We start from the raw sequence: 19,821 nt of genomic DNA, 5'->3' as shown, positions 1-19,821 counted from the left end.
TTATGTAACTAGGCAAGTAAGGAAAGAACAAATTCTTATTTACAATCACGGCCTAACTCGGCCAAACCCTAACCCGGACGACGCTGGGCCAATTGTGCGCCGCCCTATGGGATTCCCAATCACGGCCGGTTGTGACACAGCCCGTATTTGAACCAGGGCCTGTAGTGACACCTCCAGCACTGAGATAGTGCCTTAGACCACTGCGCCACTCGGGAGCCTGAGTGGGCACCATGGTTCAACACCATATTGCCCATGAAGTTCATGACTAAGCTAAGGACCCTGGAACTAAACACCTCCCTCTGCAACTGGAGCCTGGACTTCCTGACGGGTGGCCCCCAGGTGCTAAGGGTAGGCATCAACACATCTGCCACGCTGATCTTCAACACTGGGGCTCCCCAGGGGTGGGTGCTTAGTCCCCTCCTGTACTCCCTGTTCACTCACGACTGCATGTCCAAGCACGACTCCAACACCATCATTAAGTTGACGACACAACAATGGTGGGCCTGATCACTGGCAATGATGAGACAGCCTATAGGGAGGTCAGAGACCTGGCAGAGTGGTGCCAGGACAACAACCTCTCCCTTAATGTGAGCAAGACAAAGGAGCGGATTGTGGAATAAAGGAAAAGGAGAGCCGAACAGGCCCCCATTAACATCGACAGGGCTTAAGTGGAGCAGGTCGAGAGTTTCAAGTTCCTTGGTGTCCACATCACCAACGAACTATCATGGTCCAAACACACCAAGACAGTTGTGAAGAGGGCATGAAAGCACCTTTTCCACCTCAGGAAACTGAAAAGATTTGGCAATGGTCCCCAGATCCTAAAAAAGTTCTACAGCTGCACCATCGAGAGCATCCTGACCAGTTGCATCACCGCCTGGTATGGTAACTGTTCGGCATCTGACCGTAAGGCGCTACAGAGGGTAGTGCATGTGTCCCAGTACATCACCAGGCCCAACTTCCTGACATATACTAGGCATTGTCAGAGGAAGGCCCCCAAAAAATTGTCAAAGACTCCAGTCACCCAAGTGATAGACTGTTCTCTCTGCTACCGCCGGCAAGTGGTACCGGAGCGCCAAGTCTAGGACCAAAACGCTCCTTAACAGCTTCTACCCCCAAGCCATAGGACTGCTGAACAATTAATCAAATAGACACCTGAACTACTTACATTGACCCCCTCCCTTTGTTTTTACACTGCTGCTACTCACTGTTTATTATCTATGCATAGTCACTTTACAAAGTACTGCGACTAGCCTGTACCCGCGCACATTGACTCGGTACCGGTACCCCCTGTATATAGCCTCATTATTGTCATGTCATTTTCTTGTGTTACTATTTGATTTTATTACTTTATTTTTTATTTACTAAATATTTTCTTAACTCTATTTCTTGAACTGCATTCATTGTTAGTAAAGGGCTTGTAAGTAAGCATTTCACTGTAAGGTCTACACCTGTTGTATTCGGCACATGTGACAGATACAATTTGATTTCATTTCATTTGATTTAGCCCCTCTCAACCAGCCATAAGACCTCCTGAATGTTCATTGTCATGTAATTGACAATGATGGATGAAATAGATGGGCCCAGGTAGAACCAACATAGACCTTCAATAGAAAAATACAGAACTAAGACGGCTCCTTCCAAATAGCATACTCTAGCATCCAGACATCCTCTCTCTCTCTTTGTGGGAGCATTTCCACAGGGTATTTGGGAAGACTACTAAAGTGTGGAGAAGAAATAGAGTTAACAGGTATTCCCCTCAGCCCCCACCCCTCCATACCTCTATCCCGTGGGCTGAACGAGAGAGAGAGACAGAAGGGGGAATAGAGCTAGCCTAGGGAGAGTCAGACAGGAAGTAGGAGGATATCCTGTAAGAAAAGGAGGGGAGGGGTATACAGAAAATACCCGCACCCTGAAGCAAGGTTCCAAAAAATTGGAATGGAAACGGCGCTCCACCAAACTGGAAGTATTCCGACTAGCTTGGAAAGACAGTACCGTGCAATATCGAAGAGCCCTCACTGCTGCTGGATCAGCCTACTTTTCCAACCTGATTGAGGAGAATAAAAACAATCCAACATTTATTTCTGATACTGTTTCAAAGCTAACTAAAAAGCAGCATTCCCAAAGTTCGGATGGCCTTCACTTCAGCAATGAATTCATGAACTTCGACAAAAAGATCATGATCATTAGAAAGCAAATTACTGACTTTGAATCAGTGTATTTCTGAGTTTTGTAGTTGTCCTGAGTCTGCACAAGACCTAGGATCAATGGAGACACTCAAGTGTTTTAATCCTGTATCCCTCGAGACATTCACGAAAATAGTAATGGCCTCTAAAACCTTCCAGCTGCCTACTGGACCCTATTCCAACTAAACTACTAAAAGAGTTACTTCTTGTGCTTGCCCCTCCTATGTTGAACATAATAAATTGTTACCTATCTTTCGGGTATGTACCAAACTCCCTAAAAGTGGCAGTAATAAACCCTCTGCTGAAAAAGCCAAACCTTGACCAAAATGTTTTAAATAATAAATAAAAATCATCCCCTTCCTGAAGACATGTATACGAAATGCTCCAGCCTGGGTTTAGATCCTATCACAGTACTGACACTGCACTCGTGAAGGTGGTAAATGACCTTATAATGGCATAAGGCCAAGGCTCTGCATCTGTCCTCGTGCTCCTAAACCTTAATGCTGCTTTTGACACCATCGATCACCACATTATTTTGGAAAGACTGGAAACCCTAATTGGTCTACAGGGACAAGTTCTTGCCTGGTTTAGAGCTCATCTGTCAGAAATGTATCTGTGGATGGTTTGTCCTCTGACAAATCAATGGTAAGTGTCGATGTTCAAGGTTCCGTTTTAGGACCACTATGGTTTTCACTATATATTCTACCTCTTGGTGATATAATTTGGAATTTGGAACACATGTCAAATTTCCCTGCTATGCAGACAACACACAGCTGTACATTTCGATGAAACATGGTGAAGCCCCAAAAATGACCTACCCTGGAAGTCTGTGTTTCAGACTTAAGGAAGTGGATGGCGACAAACGTTTTCAAACTCGAAACTATCAAAATAAAGAGTCGCACACTCCATATATAAACTCCCAGTCATTTATTGGGTATTTACCAACGTTTCGGCATCACTGTGCCTTCTTCAGGGTAATGACATGAATACTTGAACCAGGTTATGTAGACAAACAGTGCAAATAGTGCAACCAATGACAATAGTGAGGGGTGTGTCATAATGATGTAGTTAATTAATTTGAATGAATTAGTGAAACTTAAAAAACAACAGTTTATGGCATATTAAATATATTAGGCTAGTGTTATCATACAGAAACATACTTTAATATTGTACATAATATTAGCATCAACATACATTATTGTTTAATTCAATTTAACATATTTCATCGTTTCGTATTTCATTTCAGACATAACAGAGATGCTAGTTCTAGGTCCCAAAAACAAAGACATCTGCTGTTTGATCTGACAATTAATCTTGATGGTTGTACAGTCTCAAACAAAACTGAAGGACATCGGTGTTACTCTGGACCCTGATCTCTCTTTTGACGAACATATCAAGGACAGCTTTTTTTCCATATTCGTAAATCTGAAACTTTTTGCCCAAAAATGACGCAAAAAAGCTAATCCATGCTTTTGTCACTTCTAGACTACTGCAATGCTCTACTCTCTGGCTACCTGGATAAAGCACTAAATAAGCTTCAGTTAGTGCTCAATACGGTGGCTAGAAACTTTTTTTTGTTTGCTAGACTACCCTGACTTTTTCTGATTTGTTTACCGATCACGGAGTGTGGTCTGTGCCTGAGAACATATGGGGTGTGCACACGGAGGAAGGTGGAGACATGCCAACATTTATAATGGAGCCTGATGTCAGTGTTTGGGTGGTGGAAGAAAACAAGCATTTCCACACTAGGGCAGGAATTAGGTTGAAATAGTGACGGCAACTTCCTCTGGAGGGGTCCTTTAATCTTTCTAGGTAGGAATTGATGGTCCCCTATAGCATGCTATAAAAATGCCACTTTGGAAAAGCCCCTTAAAGTAAAACTGTGTGTAAGTATAGTAGGAGGCACCTATAGACTGACACCAACGGGTGCCTTTTATGTTGAAATGAGCCACGTCAAGTGACCCCAACAACAGTTTTCTGAACGTCAATTTCAAATGGGAGTGATGGAAACACACTACAGCACATGGAGATGCGCAGGGCTGCTTGTTGTGTGGAGTGGATAAAGGCTGGTGTGTTGAGGGGTTCTCTCCCCCCTGCTAGGTTGTACACACACACACACACACACACACACACACACACACACACACACACACACACACACACACACACACACACACACACACACACACACACACACACACACACACACACACAGGTCAGGGATTGATGGGTTCAGGAAAGGGCTCTTCAGCTCAGGAAGTCCATTCTGGGTCAGTCACAGTCCACAGAGCCTGGCCTCGGCATGGGCATCATCAGCACGTGCTCAGATAGCCTCCACCTCATCCCCACACTCATACTCTCCACACAACGCCTCACAGCAGTCAAGAGACACAGACCGCTTTTTTCTTTTTTCATATTGTATATATTTCTACCAGAAAGCATATAATCAAACCATTCCACAACTGAACATACTCAAACACACACACACCGACACAGGTCAGTAAAGCAGTGACAGGCAGGCATTATTGGGCAATACAGGGCAGATACCTCTAGGCAGAGGGATAAGGAGGGGGTGAGGGGGTGAGGGGTGAGGAGGGATAAGGAGTGGGTGGGGGGTGAGGAGGGATAAGGATTGTGCATACAGCACACACATTCCAGTTTGGAGAGGGAGTGTGTGTCTGCGTCCGGGCTGCATGAGGCCGTTTCTGACGGAAGCCATTACAACAAATAATTGAATGCCAAATGAAGACAAATGGTATGATTGCACTGCGAGCACAGCAGTCAATCCCCCATCTTGGCGGTTCCCATTCAAACGCATTGATCAGCTTTAGAGCCTAAGTAGCTGGCCAGGAAACTAAATGGTGGCGATCAATGCTTTTTAAAAGATTATTAACTGTTGACTAGTTCTTCCAGGGTTTAAAATAAAAAGGAATGGAGAGAAATAAGCTAATAAAATAATGAAATGAAAACAAATGAAATTGGAATCTGTTCCTGTGGATCACTGATGATGAATGGGATAGGAAAACACACTGAGGCAGGACAGAGTGTGTGCGCTCCTGTGGTTCCCTCTGTTCCTGTTTTTCCCCAAATTCTGCAGGTTTACAAATACAAAATTGGATTAGAAGCTAGGCTCTGTCCTTGAGTCAGCATCTACACACCGCATGTGGAGCGATAGAGAAGAAGTGTGCCGGTTCGATACTGTTTAAAGACTCTTTCTAACCATAGTTTAGCTGATGTAGATAGGAGTCCAATAAAAATAATGAAGCACCGTGCCAACACAGCCTTCTACCCCCAGGGATCTCATACCAACATATACTGTACTAACATACAGCCTCAGTGGCTGTGGATCACATCAACTCCTTATCATGGGAGCGTTGCTTAGAAAGGTTGTAGCACAAAGAACAGAGAGAAGGGGGAGAAGAGGCTGCTGAGAAATGAGGGGGGTGGAAGTGTGTGTGTGTGCGTGCGTGCGTGTACAGAAGGGGGGTTAACACCCTCCACCGATCTCAAAGCGCTGTAGTGTTTTACATACACAGCAGTGTTACCATAGTGACTAGGCCCAGTTCTGGGGCCTGACCCATGAGGCAGTGCCTGCCTCTGTACATGTACTGTATGTTACTGTGATCTGAGCCTGTATACTAGTCAGTAACACTTGGAGACTCGCAAATATATAAAAATACAAATAGGCAATGTAAGGGTTCTATGTGGAACGCAGGAACACCTTCAGATTCAATTCAGAGATTTGGTGCAAACAGGTTTACTACGATTCAACTACAACGCATATATACACACATATGTGGTTTGATTTTTCCCCCATTTTTGCATGCAATGTGTACATTTACTAATGCCAACTTTTTAGGAGAAATAATATATGTGAATATAAATTGAGCATTCAAGCGTCAGTAAGAGTCTGTTTGCATGTGCATATCGGAATGTGGATTTGCAGGAGTTGCATGTAAGTGTGCACGTACTGGTCTTTAAAAGCTGTGTGTGTGTGTGTGTGTGTGTGTGTGTTTGCCGTTTCTCAGTTCAGCAGATCCTCATTAATTCAGAAATTGAAATCATTTCTGCATGGAGTGCACTGGAGATGAGAGCTATGGAGAGGAGTGCACGAGAGAGAGAGAGAGAGAGAGAGAGAGAGACAGAGAGAGAGAGAGAGAGAGACAGAGAGAGACAGAGAGAGACAGACAGAGAGAGACAGAGAGAGACAGACAGAGAGAGACAGAGAGAGACAGACAGAGAGAGACAGAGAGAGACAGACAGAGAGAGACAGAGAGAGAGAGAGAGACAGAGAGAGAGAGAGAGAGAGAGAGAGAGAGAGAGAGAGAGAGAGAGAGAGACAGAGAGACAGAGAGACAGAGAGACAGAGAGACAGAGAGACAAAGAGACAGAGAGACAGAGAGACAGAGAGACAGAGAGACAGAGAGACAGAGAGACAGAGAGACAGAGAGACAGAGAGACAGAGAGAGAGCACGAGAGAGAGAAAAGTCTTAACATTCATGGCATTGAGATGTTCAGTATATTATCATAAGGAGTGGAAAGTTGATTATTTAGGTAGCAGTCTATGCTCTAGATCTATAGACAATTATTTTACAGTTGCCAGTGTTAATTGGTTGATAGAAGGTGGTGTAATCAATTTAGATTTTGGTATAATACTTCAGTATAATATAAAAGTATAAAAACACATACAGAGATTTAGTCCATGAAGTGCAGAGTATAAGACATATTACAAATTCTTATGAAAATACATTGTAAAACACTAAATGATTCTGATATTGAGAGGTCAGAAATATGAACACCCAACCTCAAGAGTGTTAGGTTTGAAAGATGTTCACCTCTCAATACACATGTAGTACATCATCATAGGTATAACTGTGGCCATGAAAATACATCACCTTTGTCATTGAAATGTACACATGTGAATATTCTATTGTTACTTCATTAGTGTACCAGTCAGTCAGTTAAGAGACACACATTAACACTGCTCATACACTTACTGTACATCCACTACTATTGATTAGACTAAATGAGGAATAAAGTCAAGGCAATATTCAATATCATGGAAACAGTGGATATGGGACCAGAGGGTAACCTATACTCTCCTACTATAGACCATAGAACCTATATTATTTTTGAATATGTGATGTGAAGTCAGGATAAATAAATAAAGAGCCATCTCCCTGTCGGAGGGGAGATCCGTGCTGAGCCTTTTAGAGCAGCCTCCTCCCGCCCCCAGACAATATGGAGCAGACAGTAATCTGGCCATGCACTGAGGGGATTAGAGCCTCCACAGCACAGCACAGCACAGCACAGCACAGCACAGCACAGCACAGCACAGCACAGCACAGCACAGCACAGCACAGCACAGCAGCCCCCAAACAAGGTCAGGCTAGTCCCAACGTAGCACAGAGCCTCCGCAACAAAGCACATACTGTACAGCACAGCACATCAGCCCCTAAACCAGGTCAGACCAGCCTCTCTCGCTCCGGACCAATCCAGTCCAGTAAGTACAGCCTAGATCAACACAGCAGCCACCAAATCCAGGTCAGCCCAGTGTGTGGCAAAGGCCAGCATAGATCAGCCCAGATGGGTCAAAACCAGCTTAGTCTATAACGCGCAAGAATGCCATGTCCTACTATATAACGACAGCATCTTATATATAAATAAGGCCTGAGGGGGTGTGGTATCTGGCCAATATACCCCAGCTAAGGATTGTTCTTATGCACGACGCAACACGGATTGCTTGGATACAACCCTTAGCCGTGGTATATTGACTATACATCATACTAGTGGTATACGGTCTGCTATACCACAGCTGTCAGCCAATCAGCATTCAGGGCTTGAACCACACAGTTTATAAAGAACATTATCTGATCTAAAGCTTCCACTCAGCAACTTAACTACAAAGGTTGGAAGCTCAGGCAATGTACCGTCGAGGACATGGCAGAGTTAAAGCAATGTGTGATTTAAAATGTAGGATTCCGGTCCTCTCAGAATTAAAAGAACTAAGATTAACAATGGGACAGCTCTGCTCTGACCCCTGGATAACCCCTGGCCTGCCTGACGAACACAACAACAGCAAAAGCCACATAAAAAAACACAAACTGGGACTGACTGCACAGAATGACATGACTCTTTACACAGTGCAACAGTGCTATGTATCATCCCAGAAACCTTAGACCCACTCCAATTCACATACCGCCCCAACAAATCCACAGATGACACAATCTCAATCGCACTCCACTGCACACTGCCCTTTCCCACCTGGACAAAAGGAACACCTATATGAGAATACTGTTCATTGACTACAGCTCAGCGTTCAACACCATAGTGCCCACAAAGCTCATCAATAAGCTAAGGACCTTGGGACTAAACACCTTCAGCAATTGGATCCTGGACTTCTTGACGGGCCGCCCCCAGGTGGTAAGGGTAGACAACAACACGACTCCACACTCCAGGCCAGTTGGTGGTGGTAATGTACCTTAAAGTTGGATGCCAACTGCCAAAAGTCCAAAGAAGAAGAAGCCTGAAGTAGGAGAGATTACTAGAAACAAACTCGGTTTACCCTTTTATCTGTGGATTAATTGTCAGAGTAGAGGACCTTGTGTATTTCAGGTAAAATAACAACACAACATTTATATCCCAGGACAAATTAGCTAGCAACAGCAAGCTAGCTAGCTAAATTGCCTTAAATGTTTGCTTTTCGACCTGTCCCCAAATGAATCTAATTGGTTAAGAGTTTGTTTTGATATTTCAACGTGTATGTCCTGATAGCGTCTGGTGTGGATGGACAAAATAAACATGCGTGTGCGAGTGGCCGGTTTGGTCAGCATGTTCGGACATAGTGGTTGACTAGACAGGGAACAGTACCACGCTGGGGCAGTGTTCTTACTCTGTGTGTGTGTGTGTGTGTCCTGCCAGTCTTACATTAGCCAAGCCTGATTCTATGTGATCTGCCATCTGGGGGGAGAGGAGTGCTGGGCGCCCATGGCAGAGGCCCAGAGAGAGACCCTCAGTGCTGTCAGATGTGTCCCCTCATCTCCTACACCTCTGTCCGAGGCCCAGGCTAACAACACGTTAACTACAGGCCATAGGAAGGGATTTCACTTGCCCCCCCATTCCCCAAACATGTGTAAATATTGGACTAGAAATTGTGCCTCTCTGTATTATACTTATGCTAAAATGTTTATTCTATTCTACTGAACCATTTACCTTATGTTCATATTCTTATCTTTTATTATTTCTTATTGTTGTGAAGGAACCTGCAAGTAAGCATTTCATTGGACGGTGTATACCATGTGTATCCTGTACATACGACTAATAAAACACATGGCCGTGTCACACCACACAGATGAAGACACACTGGTATGTTGATAATGAGTACTGCTTCTTACTGACCAATGGGAGAGAGCTGGATTAAATAAAGAACCAAAAAATACGTTGTTGCATGTTTTTGTGCAATTTTGGCTGATTCTGCATGAATTGGAGCCAAAGCTCCTGAAAAGGCACTTGCTTGCTCACACACCCACTCTCAAGAGTACACACACACACACACACACACACACACACACACACACACACACACACACACACACACACACACACACACACACAGGGCCCAGTGGCTCCAACATGGTGTGTGGGGATGAGGTGCTGATAGAAGCTCTACCCTGGCGCACATGCTTCCCTGCTATCCTGGGCATATGTACAGACAGTGACTTTAATGCACAGTAATGACTATTTTTATACCATGTACTTCCTCAGCCTTTCACTGAGAGTCTAACAGCTCCCCACTGACCTGGTGATTACCTTGTTGGCTGCCAAAGTACCTGGCTCCCCACGCCGGCCTCCCCCGGCTCCCCCCAGGTTCTCCTCAAGGCTCTGTGGTTGTGTGTGCGGAGCTGTGAGGGATGAGGTACTCACTTTTCATCCTGATTCTTTGCATTCTTTCCATCATTTTGGCAAAACGCTTCAACAAGGAAAATGTTGTTTTCCAAATATAGCCAAACCTAACCAAAAGCACCTTCATTATCCACTATAACTTCTAAATGTTATTATAGCAACAAAATAATATCCAGACAGAGGCTTGAATTTAATCTCTCTGTGTTTACTCTGCTTGTTCAAAATATGCATTTAGGAGAATTTAAATTGCAAATAAGACTAATTGTTTTTGTCTTTAATCCTAGCAGGGAGGGCGTCAGTGTAATGTAAAGTTGCACGTCTCAGCCATTCATTCTCAGGAGGAGTGGGTTTGTGTCGCTACTTAATAAGCATGGTGTACAACTGACACACACACAGATATTAAAAGAGGCAAGTTTATTTGTATTATTATTATGAGTTGGGGGGCCCAGCTGGTAATTGAGACTGTTACATTGGTAGGCCTTGGGTGGCACAGCTAGGCAGCACTACAGCAACATAGCAGACCCACAGAGTGGCAGCAGCACTGCCAGCCCAGGCCTGCCAACTACACGGATGCCCACTGACTCCTCTCTCTCGCTGTCTGTATCTGGGAGTGAGAGTGAGTGAGGAGATTGTTGAGCAGAGAATCATGAACAAACAGAGTGGAGTTGAAACAGGAAAAAAAGCATATGATGACAATCAAGGAGAGGAAGTGTATAAGGGGTCAGAATGGGAAAAAGCTAAAAAAGTGAAAAAGCAAAGATAATATCAAAGACGCTTGTTAGCTCAATCACTAAATCAGCACCAAACCACTACTCTGTATACACTTCATATGCCTAGATACTCCCCTGCTCATCATTTTAAAGTTGTCAAACTCTTGGACCATAAAACACAATCAAACTTATGTTATATTAACAGAAGCAGTAGCTCAAACATGAGTAGATTCAATTGGGGATTTGTGTGGGAGAAAAAAAGCCTTCCCTCTACAACTCCCAACAGCAATAACAAACGTATGTTTGAAGATCCATTTCATTCCCGTGGAATTAACTGACAACCCATAGAACCATCAGCGTTAGCTCTCTAATGAGGGATGGCATCACCACTGTGTTTCTTCCCAGCCTTGCAGGTGTTGGAGTGACTATATGGCATGACCAGGTTGACCATGGGCATTCTACACAAGAGCTGGTGTGGACACTCACAACCATCTCCCCCCTCAGAGAGAGGGGTAAATGCACCGTAATAACAACAGGTTGCCCTCTCTTCCCACCTCCCCCCTCAGCGAGAGGGGTAAATGCACCGTAATAACAACAGGTTGCCCTCTCTTCCCACCTCCCCCCTCAGCGAGAGGGGTAAATGCACCGTAATAACAACAGGTTGCCCTCTCTTCCCGTCTCCCCCCTCAGCGAGAGGGGTAAATGCACCGTAATAACAACAGGTTGCCCTCTCTTCCCGTCTCCCCCCTCAGCGAGAGGGGTAAATGCACCGTAATAACAACAGGTTGCCCTCTCTTCCCGTCTCCCCCCTCAGCGAGAGGGGTAAATGCACCGTAATAACAACAGGTTGCCCTCTCTTCCCGTCTCCCCCCTCAGCGAGAGGGATAAATGCATAGTAATAACAACAGGTTGCCCTCTCTTCCCGTCTCCCCCCTCAGCGAGAGGGGTAAATGCACCGTAATAACAACAGGTTGCCCTCTCTTCCCGTCTCCCCCCTCAGCGAGAGGGGTAAATGCACCGTAATAACAACAGGTTGCCCTCTCTTCCCGTCTCCCCCCTCAGCGAGAGGGGTAAATGCACCGTAATAACAACAGGTTGCCCTCTCTTCCCGTCTCAGCGAGAGGGGTAAATGCACCGTAATAACAACAGGTTACCCTCTCTTCCCCCCTCCCCCCTCAGCGAGAGGGGTAAATGCACCGTAATAACAACAGGTTGCCCTCTCTTCCCACCTCCCCCCTCAGCGAGAGGGGTAAATGCACCGTAATAACAACAGGTTGCCCTCTCTTCCCGTCTCCCCCCTCAGCGAGAGGGGTAAATGCACCGTAATAACAACAGGTTGCCCTCTCTTCCCGTCTCCCCCCTCAGCGAGAGGGGTAAATGCACCGTAATAACAACAGGTTGCCCTCTCTTCCCGTCTCCCCCCTCAGCGAGAGGGTGGCCTGTGTCAGAACTTTGCCTACGGAAATGTTAGGCTTTCCAAAAGCAGACGCAGCAGCATTATTTGTGTAATCCCAGAACTACTGTCGACCATACAGCTCGGGGGCACAGATTTCAACCGTTTGTTCTGAGGTTCAGCTAGGAAACGTCGACACAGAGATACATACAGAGACATGAGAAGTGGACTGGCCCTTTCATTCCAGGCAGAGAGAAGAGAGGATGGGAGACAACAGTAAACACAGAGCAGAAAGACAGCCCCACTCATTCACAGGTGTCAGCCCACAGCCAAGAGACAAACTGTTTGATAGCTAGGAACCTGCCAGGGTAGCACAGAGAGCGAGCGAGCGCTGCGAGAGAGAGCGAGGTAGCGAGAGAGAGAGAGAGAGAGAGAGAGCATGCCATTACAGTGTGCACATATCACCATAATGCAGGGGGATATGTATGAATTAGATCTCTCTCCTCCATGTCGTCATCCCGCTTCTCTCCTTCCCCCGAGCGAGACAGATTACCCAATCAATCTCCTCAGAGAGAGGGAGGAAGACGAGAGGGAGAGGAATAAGGAGGGGACAGAGACGAGGAGTGGGGGGGTAGCAGAGTGAGAAAGACTGTGCACTACACCTAAGAGAAATTGAGGCAAGAGAAAGGCGTAGGATGAGAGATTTTTTTTTCAAGGACAGAAGGTGAGAAGGAGGGAATACAGAGGCAAAGAGAATGGTTTTAAAGTGAGCACCTGTTGTGGATGAGAGAAAAGGGTGGCATCTCAATAGTTGTTGTTTACAGAGAAGCACCCCCAGCCACCTGTTTCAGTCCTGCTGGACACTCAAGTCTGCTACAGCTTGGCTACATCTCAAATGACACACTATTCCCTATCAAGTGCACTTCTGACCGAACCATAAAAGGGAACAGAAGTGTCATCCCAGACACATCCCCGCCATTGGCCTTCCCTGACACCCAGTAAACCCCTACATTATACCATCATGGACTGTATAGAAGTGTTATCACACTTAGGTATTCAAGTCAGCGCAGGTGTCAAAGTGACATTTTACAATGGAAAATCCTGTCACACAGACCAACATAATGAATGTCATTACTGCCTGATGCAACGGGACCTGTTTTGAGGCACACAGTAGACAGAGGAGAGTTCTGGAGTTCTTTGTGTGGCTGAGGACTTCTGGTCACTGCTCACAACTCAACGGCCCAGCGACAAGCCAAATCAACGCTTAAAATGAAAACTTCAGAGAGGTCAGTGCTCAATGAAAAGCAGTTGCTATTTTTCATAATGTATTGATAATTATCAGAAACAAAACAAATGGCCTTTATTATCTGCCTTTACTTGTCCATTGAAAGGTTCCCCACCTCCATTGACAGGAGTCTCCCTCATAGCGGGCTGAATGATCAATCCACAAGTCATATAGACAAACATGGAGCTTTATCCAGAGAGGAACACTAAGGCATTGCTTTTTGAATGACGCACTACTGTCACTAAATCAGTGACACTCCGGAGGCGCTGATGCCACAGTAGCAAGAACCGCAGATGTGTGGGGTCATGACCTCTAGCTTGTGCAAAGAACAAAGTCTGTAACGATGGGGGCCTCCCAGCATGATCATTTCCTGCTAGTGTGTTTGTGTGTATGTGTGTGTCTTGCGTTTCTGACTTTCTTCATCATTTATGCCTCTATTCCTTTCATCACTCAGTCTGAATTACCAAAAGACATCTCATTATTTTAATAAAAAACATTTCCTCCACAAACCACTCCTCTTTTGAGGAACATCCACATTCAAGTAGGAACGACTTAGGAGTGTGGATTTTCTATCAGTAAGTAAACATGAGTGAACACAGTTTCAACAACTAGGAAGAAAAGAAAATATCACTTAAACAAATCTACTAAGGCTGTGTTCCACTTCCATGTTCAGTATAACAGTGTGGTGTGTTTAGGGTGTGTGTGTGTAGGTTTGTACCATGTTGGTTCTCCCATCCAGGGGTGCAGAGTCCTCCAGTTCCGGGAGCCCAGCCAGAGTCACAATCCCACCAAAATCCAGGGATTAGCCATGAACCATCCCTCAGATTTGAGGATTAGCACATTATATTCCATTATCTTCTCCAAACTGGAGGGCCTACAAAGTCTTCCGCCCTGGGTCATGGTGGATTCCTTCTAACCCAGCCAGGGCCACCATCATGTCTTTGGACGACAGCCCCACTCCTCAACAATACCCTGACACTGAACCAGTCAGTCAGAGAAGGCATCTAAACGTGTGGACCCATACATATCCAGTCTAACACCAGAGAGAAGGTCTTCTGTTTCTCCTGTGAGAGTGACTTACTGGAGTCGTGTTGTTTTTGTCCCTGTGATCCTGGGAGACACGGCGGGGGAATAAGGCTGTTATCAGCCGGGCCGCGATAGCTACTTGATCAGGCTGCTGGTCCAGAGGGATCGGAGGGGCTGGAGTTAATCAGACAGAGACAGGCCGCAGAGCAGCGACTCAGGGGATTCACGCCTCCACCCCCACACCCCGGTCCCCCCGCCACAGCCACGTCATAGCCCCAGATAAGGTTCTTCACACAACATTAGCCCTGTGTCTGTCTGTCCATAACGCCAACATACACAGACACGCCGGGTTCACTAGCAACACTGACAGAGTTATGGAAATGAACAGGACTGACGGATGAGGAAGATTTGACTATAGACAAAGTCATAGAAACATTTCATGGTTATGCATTTTCATACAGTCCAACCTTCTCAATACCCTGCTCAATCCATCCAATACAAATATACAGGTAAACATCTCAAATTATAACAAACTTGTCGACCACCAACAACAATCATTTACTGTCAAATGATATTGATATTGATGACCAGTGATATTGATGTACTCCTTTCACACACACAGAGCCCTCTCAGTCCATCAATCTGGAGGTCACCGGACGGACGGATATACTCTGACCCTTTAAACTTCAGTCAGGTCAGAGGTCAAGGGAAACTGGACATTAATCCTTGAACTAGAACAAAAGAGCAGGACATCTGAGCCCCAGTGACATTCCCCAGAGCACCGCAGTGTCCACACTCATTGACCACCCTGGGCTGACCACTGGGTAGGACAGACCCCCTCAGAGGACCTTGGAATGGAGCCCCACATCTGGACAATGGAGCGGAGGGAGGAAGTCTCAAGGACACGTGTGTGTGAATCGTCTGGGTTAAGTGCCGAACGAAGACCATGTCGGATGAGAAACATTGTGTGTGCGCGTCACTAAAAGCTTGCGAGCGGACATTGCTTTATTCATTTGTTCAGTGCCTATGTCACATTTAGATGTGTGTAAGTACTCTCTTTTCTAGGACGTCGTAACCACCAGTCCTGCTACCAACCTAGTTAGTGGGTGGTCAGAGTTAGCATGCAGGGCAGCTGGCTGTTGAGACACCCAGGTAGCTAGATACCTCGGGAGATAGGCTAGGTGTTGGGAATGATTAGGCATATAGATTAATTGGAGACACTTGTCAGATTTAATTAACCATGGGGTTTAATTAACCATGTAATTAATCTTATGCTGGTGTAATACACACTCACAACAAATGAGTCTGTTCTGATGAGGTCTGGTCTGTTCATACTTGTCAGACTACATGGGAGTGCGGAACTGCACAGAATTGAGAAACCAGCTAAATGAAATGTCCAGTGCAGGAATAGAACCATCATGATCCATTTCCAGAGCTCCTTCCTTAACAGCCAAGGTGAATGATAAGCTAGTAGTAATACAGTCTGACTAACATACCCTATTAGCTGCATAATCCTTACTTTAAATGTATTAAAGGGTATGTATGTAATACCACTATTTAGCATAGCCAAAACACCAGAAAAGGATAATTTTATGCTAAAGTATAGCAGTGATAAAAACGGATTTGACTTGAGTGAGGCAGATGAAGTAAGAGGACTGCAGCTTAACCTTCAATCATTGAGGTCCTGCCAATGAGCTAGAGGTCACAATTAGTGGGCTCATTAACATGGTCATTTGCAGTCCAAGGGCTGTGTCAACAAAGAGCCTCCTTTTGTAAGCCGGCCACTCTGAGGCCCTCCACACATGTTCAAGCAGCACATCAGTGCTAGTGCCAGTGGAAGCTCCAGCTCTTCTACAGATGAGAGGGTCAGGGAGGGCAAGCCCATGACCCCCAGGCTACCCCCAATCGTCACCCATCCATCGGCCACAGCATTGTACTTAATCCAGGCCAACGGCTCACCCAGCTGCTTTATTTGCTCCGACCTTTATTGAAAACATGAGAAGGCCAATAAAAGCCTTGCAGCGGCCTGACATTTCACCTTCAGCCAACAGTTTAGGTAAAGCTCTAAGGGGTCACAGGGAGGAAGTGAGGGAGGTAGCCAGGACACTGTTTCACTGAGTTTAGGAGGATAGAACCTATTGCAGTAAGAGACGCTACAGAGACCAAACAAAACTACATTCATATCGTGACCAAAACAATCATGTATGTAAATGTCTTAATTCGATATTGAGAAATTAACATGGATTACAGATAGACATTCTATAGCGCACACACACATGACGAAGACGGCCACCCGTGCCTCTGACACAACACCAGTGACAGGTTGACTCACATAATCGTGGAAAGCCTTGGCTTCGCTGGAATGTTCGCATGTCTCCCTCCGGTCTGGAGCAGCGCAGTACAGATCCCAGAATACACTGTGGGGAGAGGAGGAGAGAGACAGAGAACATGGTTGGACATAGACGTCAGAGTACAGCAAACATGCAGATAGTTTCAGTTTACACAACATTAACAACAGTTGGGGATGGTTCACATGACTGAGTTGGTTGGAGCATGGTGCTAATCCTATCTCTTAACACATTCATGAAAATAGTAATTGCCTCTAAACCGTCAAGCTGCATACTGAACCCTATTCCAACTAAACTACTGAAAGAGCTGCTTACTGTGCTTGGCCCTCCTATGTTGAACATAATAAATGGCTCCCTATCCACTGGATGTGTACCAAACTCACTAACAGTGGCAGTAATAAAGCCTCTCTTGAAAAAGCCAAACCTTGACCCAGAAAATATATATTTTTCAAACGAATCGGCCTATATCGAATCTCCCATTCCTCTCATTTTTTTTTGAAAAAGCTGTTGCACGGCAACTCACTGCCTTCCTGAAGACAAACAATGTATATGAAACGCTTCAGTCTGGGTTTTAGACCCCATCATAGCACTGAGACTGCACTTGTGAAGGTGGTAAATTACCTTTTAATGGCGTCAGACCAAGGCTCTGCATCTGTTCTCGTACTCCGAGACCTTAGTGCTGCTTTTGACATCATCGGTAACCACATTCTTTTGGAGAGATTGGAAAACCAAATTGGTCTACACAGACAAGTTCTGGCCTGGTTTAGATCTTATCTGTCGGAAAGATATCAGTTTGTCTCTGTGGATGGTTTGTCCTCTGACAAATCAACTGTAAGTTTCGGTGTTCCTCAAGGTTCCGTTTTAGGACCACTATTGTTTTCAATATATATTTTACCTCTTGGTGATGTCATTTGGAAACATAAAGTTAACTTTAACTGCTTTGCGGACGATACACAGCTGTACATTTCAATGAAACATGGTGAAGCCCCAAAATTGCCCTCGCTGGAACACTGTTTCAGACATAACGAAGTGGATGGCGGAATATGTTTTATTTTTAAACTCGGACAAAACAGAGATGCTAGTTCTTGGTCCCAAGACACAGAGATCTGTTGGATCTGACAATTAATCTGGATGGTTGTACAGTCGTCTCAATTAAAACTGTGAAGGACCTCGGCATTACTCTGGACCCTGATCTCTCCTTGAAATAGTCTTGATATGTTCGTCAAAAGACAACTTTTTTCCAACTTCGTAACATTACAAAAATGAAAAACTTTCTGTCCAAAAATTATGCAGAAAAGTTCATCCATACTTTTGTCACTTCTAGATTAGACTACTGCAATGCTCTACTTTCTGGCTACCCAGATAAAGCACTAAATAAACATTAGTTAGTGCTAAACACGGCTGCTAGGATCTTGACTAGAACCCCAAAATTTGATCATATTACTCCAGTGCTAGCCTCTCTTCACTGGCTTCCTGTTAAGGCTAGGGCCGATTTCAAGGTTTTACTGCTAACCCACAAAGCATTACATGGGCTTGCTCTTTCCTATCTCTCCCATTTGGTCCTGCCGTACATACCTACATGTACGCTACGGTCACAAGACACAGGCCTCCTTATTGCCCCTAGAATTTCTAAGCAAACAGCTGGAGGCAGGGCCTATAGAGCTCCATTTTTATGGAATGGTCTGCCTATCTATGTGAGAGACGCAGACTCGGTCTCAACCTTTAAGTATTTTTTGAAGAGCGCTCTCTCAGCCTTAGGACCATGCCTCAGGACTACCTGGCCTGATGACTCCTTGCTGTCCCCAGTCCACCTGGTTGTGCTGCTGCTCCAGTTTCAACTGTTCTGCCTGTGGCTATGGAACTCTGACTTGTTCATCGGACGTGCTACCTTGTCCCTGCTGTTTTCGACTCGCTCTCTACCGCACCTGCTGTCTCTAACTCTGAATAATCGGCTATGAAAAGCCAACTGACATCTACAACCACTGTGATTATTATTATTATTATTATTATTATTATTATTATTATTATTATTATTTCACCCTGCTGGTCATCTATGAACATTTGAACATCTTGGCCATGTTCTGTTATAATCTCCACCCGGCACAGCCAGAAGAGGACTGGCCACCCCTCATAGCCTGGTCCTCTCTAGGTTTTTTCCTAGGTTCCTGCCTTTCTATGGAGTTTTTCCTAGCCACTGTGCTTCTACATCTGCATTGCTTGCTGTTTGGGGTTTTAGGCTGGGTTTCTGTATAGCACTTTGTGACATCGGCTGATGTAAAAAGGGCTTTATAAATACATTTGACTGATTGATTGATTGTGGGTTTGATTCCCTCATGGGACACATACTGAATGTATACATGTGTATGTGTGAAACGTAACGCTAAAATACCATCTATCACGAAGTTAAACTTGATCAAGCTGAAGTTATAAAGGGAATGAAAAAAAAAACTATTTTAGTCCACAGCTCGCCTCAGAGCTTCAGCAAAGTGAGGTCATCTAATCGAACCATTTCATGTAGGTATCGTTCTGCTTGGCCAGAGCTGCAGGCTAATGATCTATTAGGCATTATATTTGTTAATTAAGGCAAATCCAGCACTTAAGGGCTGCAAGGGGCACCAAGTTCCAATCCAAATACGCTCTTAATTAAGCACCTGTTTAACTGGTCCACATGAAATTGTTCTTTCACCTAAGATATTGATTTAATGGATAGCACATAAAAGCTGCTGATCTGACTGGGGCTCAAGAGCAATGTTACGCTTTTTCCAATCCATTCAAAGACAAAAATTCCACGATATGCATGCTTTCTGCTGAGGTGGCGAAACCAGACTTCTAACAACGTGTGATACACTGAGCACTTGATATGACTGCGAAATGGAGCAGAAAATATTAGCTGATCACCCATAACCGTGTGTAAGATATTTTGTTACAATTCATATAGAGTGACATATGTATTTACTACACATGGAAGGTACAT

The 19,821-nt window shown here is 44.9% G+C and overlaps 1 protein-coding gene across 3 annotated transcripts in view; it reads right to left on the bottom strand.

Annotated features, from left to right (window-relative positions):
* Positions 1-19,821, bottom strand: part of LOC115192615 (single-stranded DNA-binding protein 3) — a 120,810-nt gene that overhangs the window by 50,561 nt on the left and 50,428 nt on the right. For 2 of the 3 annotated variants that reach the window (XM_029751328.1, XM_029751330.1), the window contains exon 4: positions 16,832-16,916. In XM_029751328.1, coding sequence (XP_029607188.1) covers positions 16,832-16,916 — 85 coding nt within the window. Of the gene's footprint in view, positions 1-16,831; positions 16,917-19,821 lie in introns of those variants that run through there. The other variant, XM_029751331.1, reaches the window with a different exon arrangement.

The sequence above is a fragment of the Salmo trutta genome, chromosome 4 (genome assembly GCF_901001165.1).
Source record: "Salmo trutta chromosome 4, fSalTru1.1, whole genome shotgun sequence".
Lineage (NCBI taxonomy): Eukaryota > Metazoa > Chordata > Actinopteri > Salmoniformes > Salmonidae > Salmo > Salmo trutta.
Note: the sequence above shows the minus strand (reverse complement) of the source record. Positions and strands in the feature narration are given on the sequence as shown.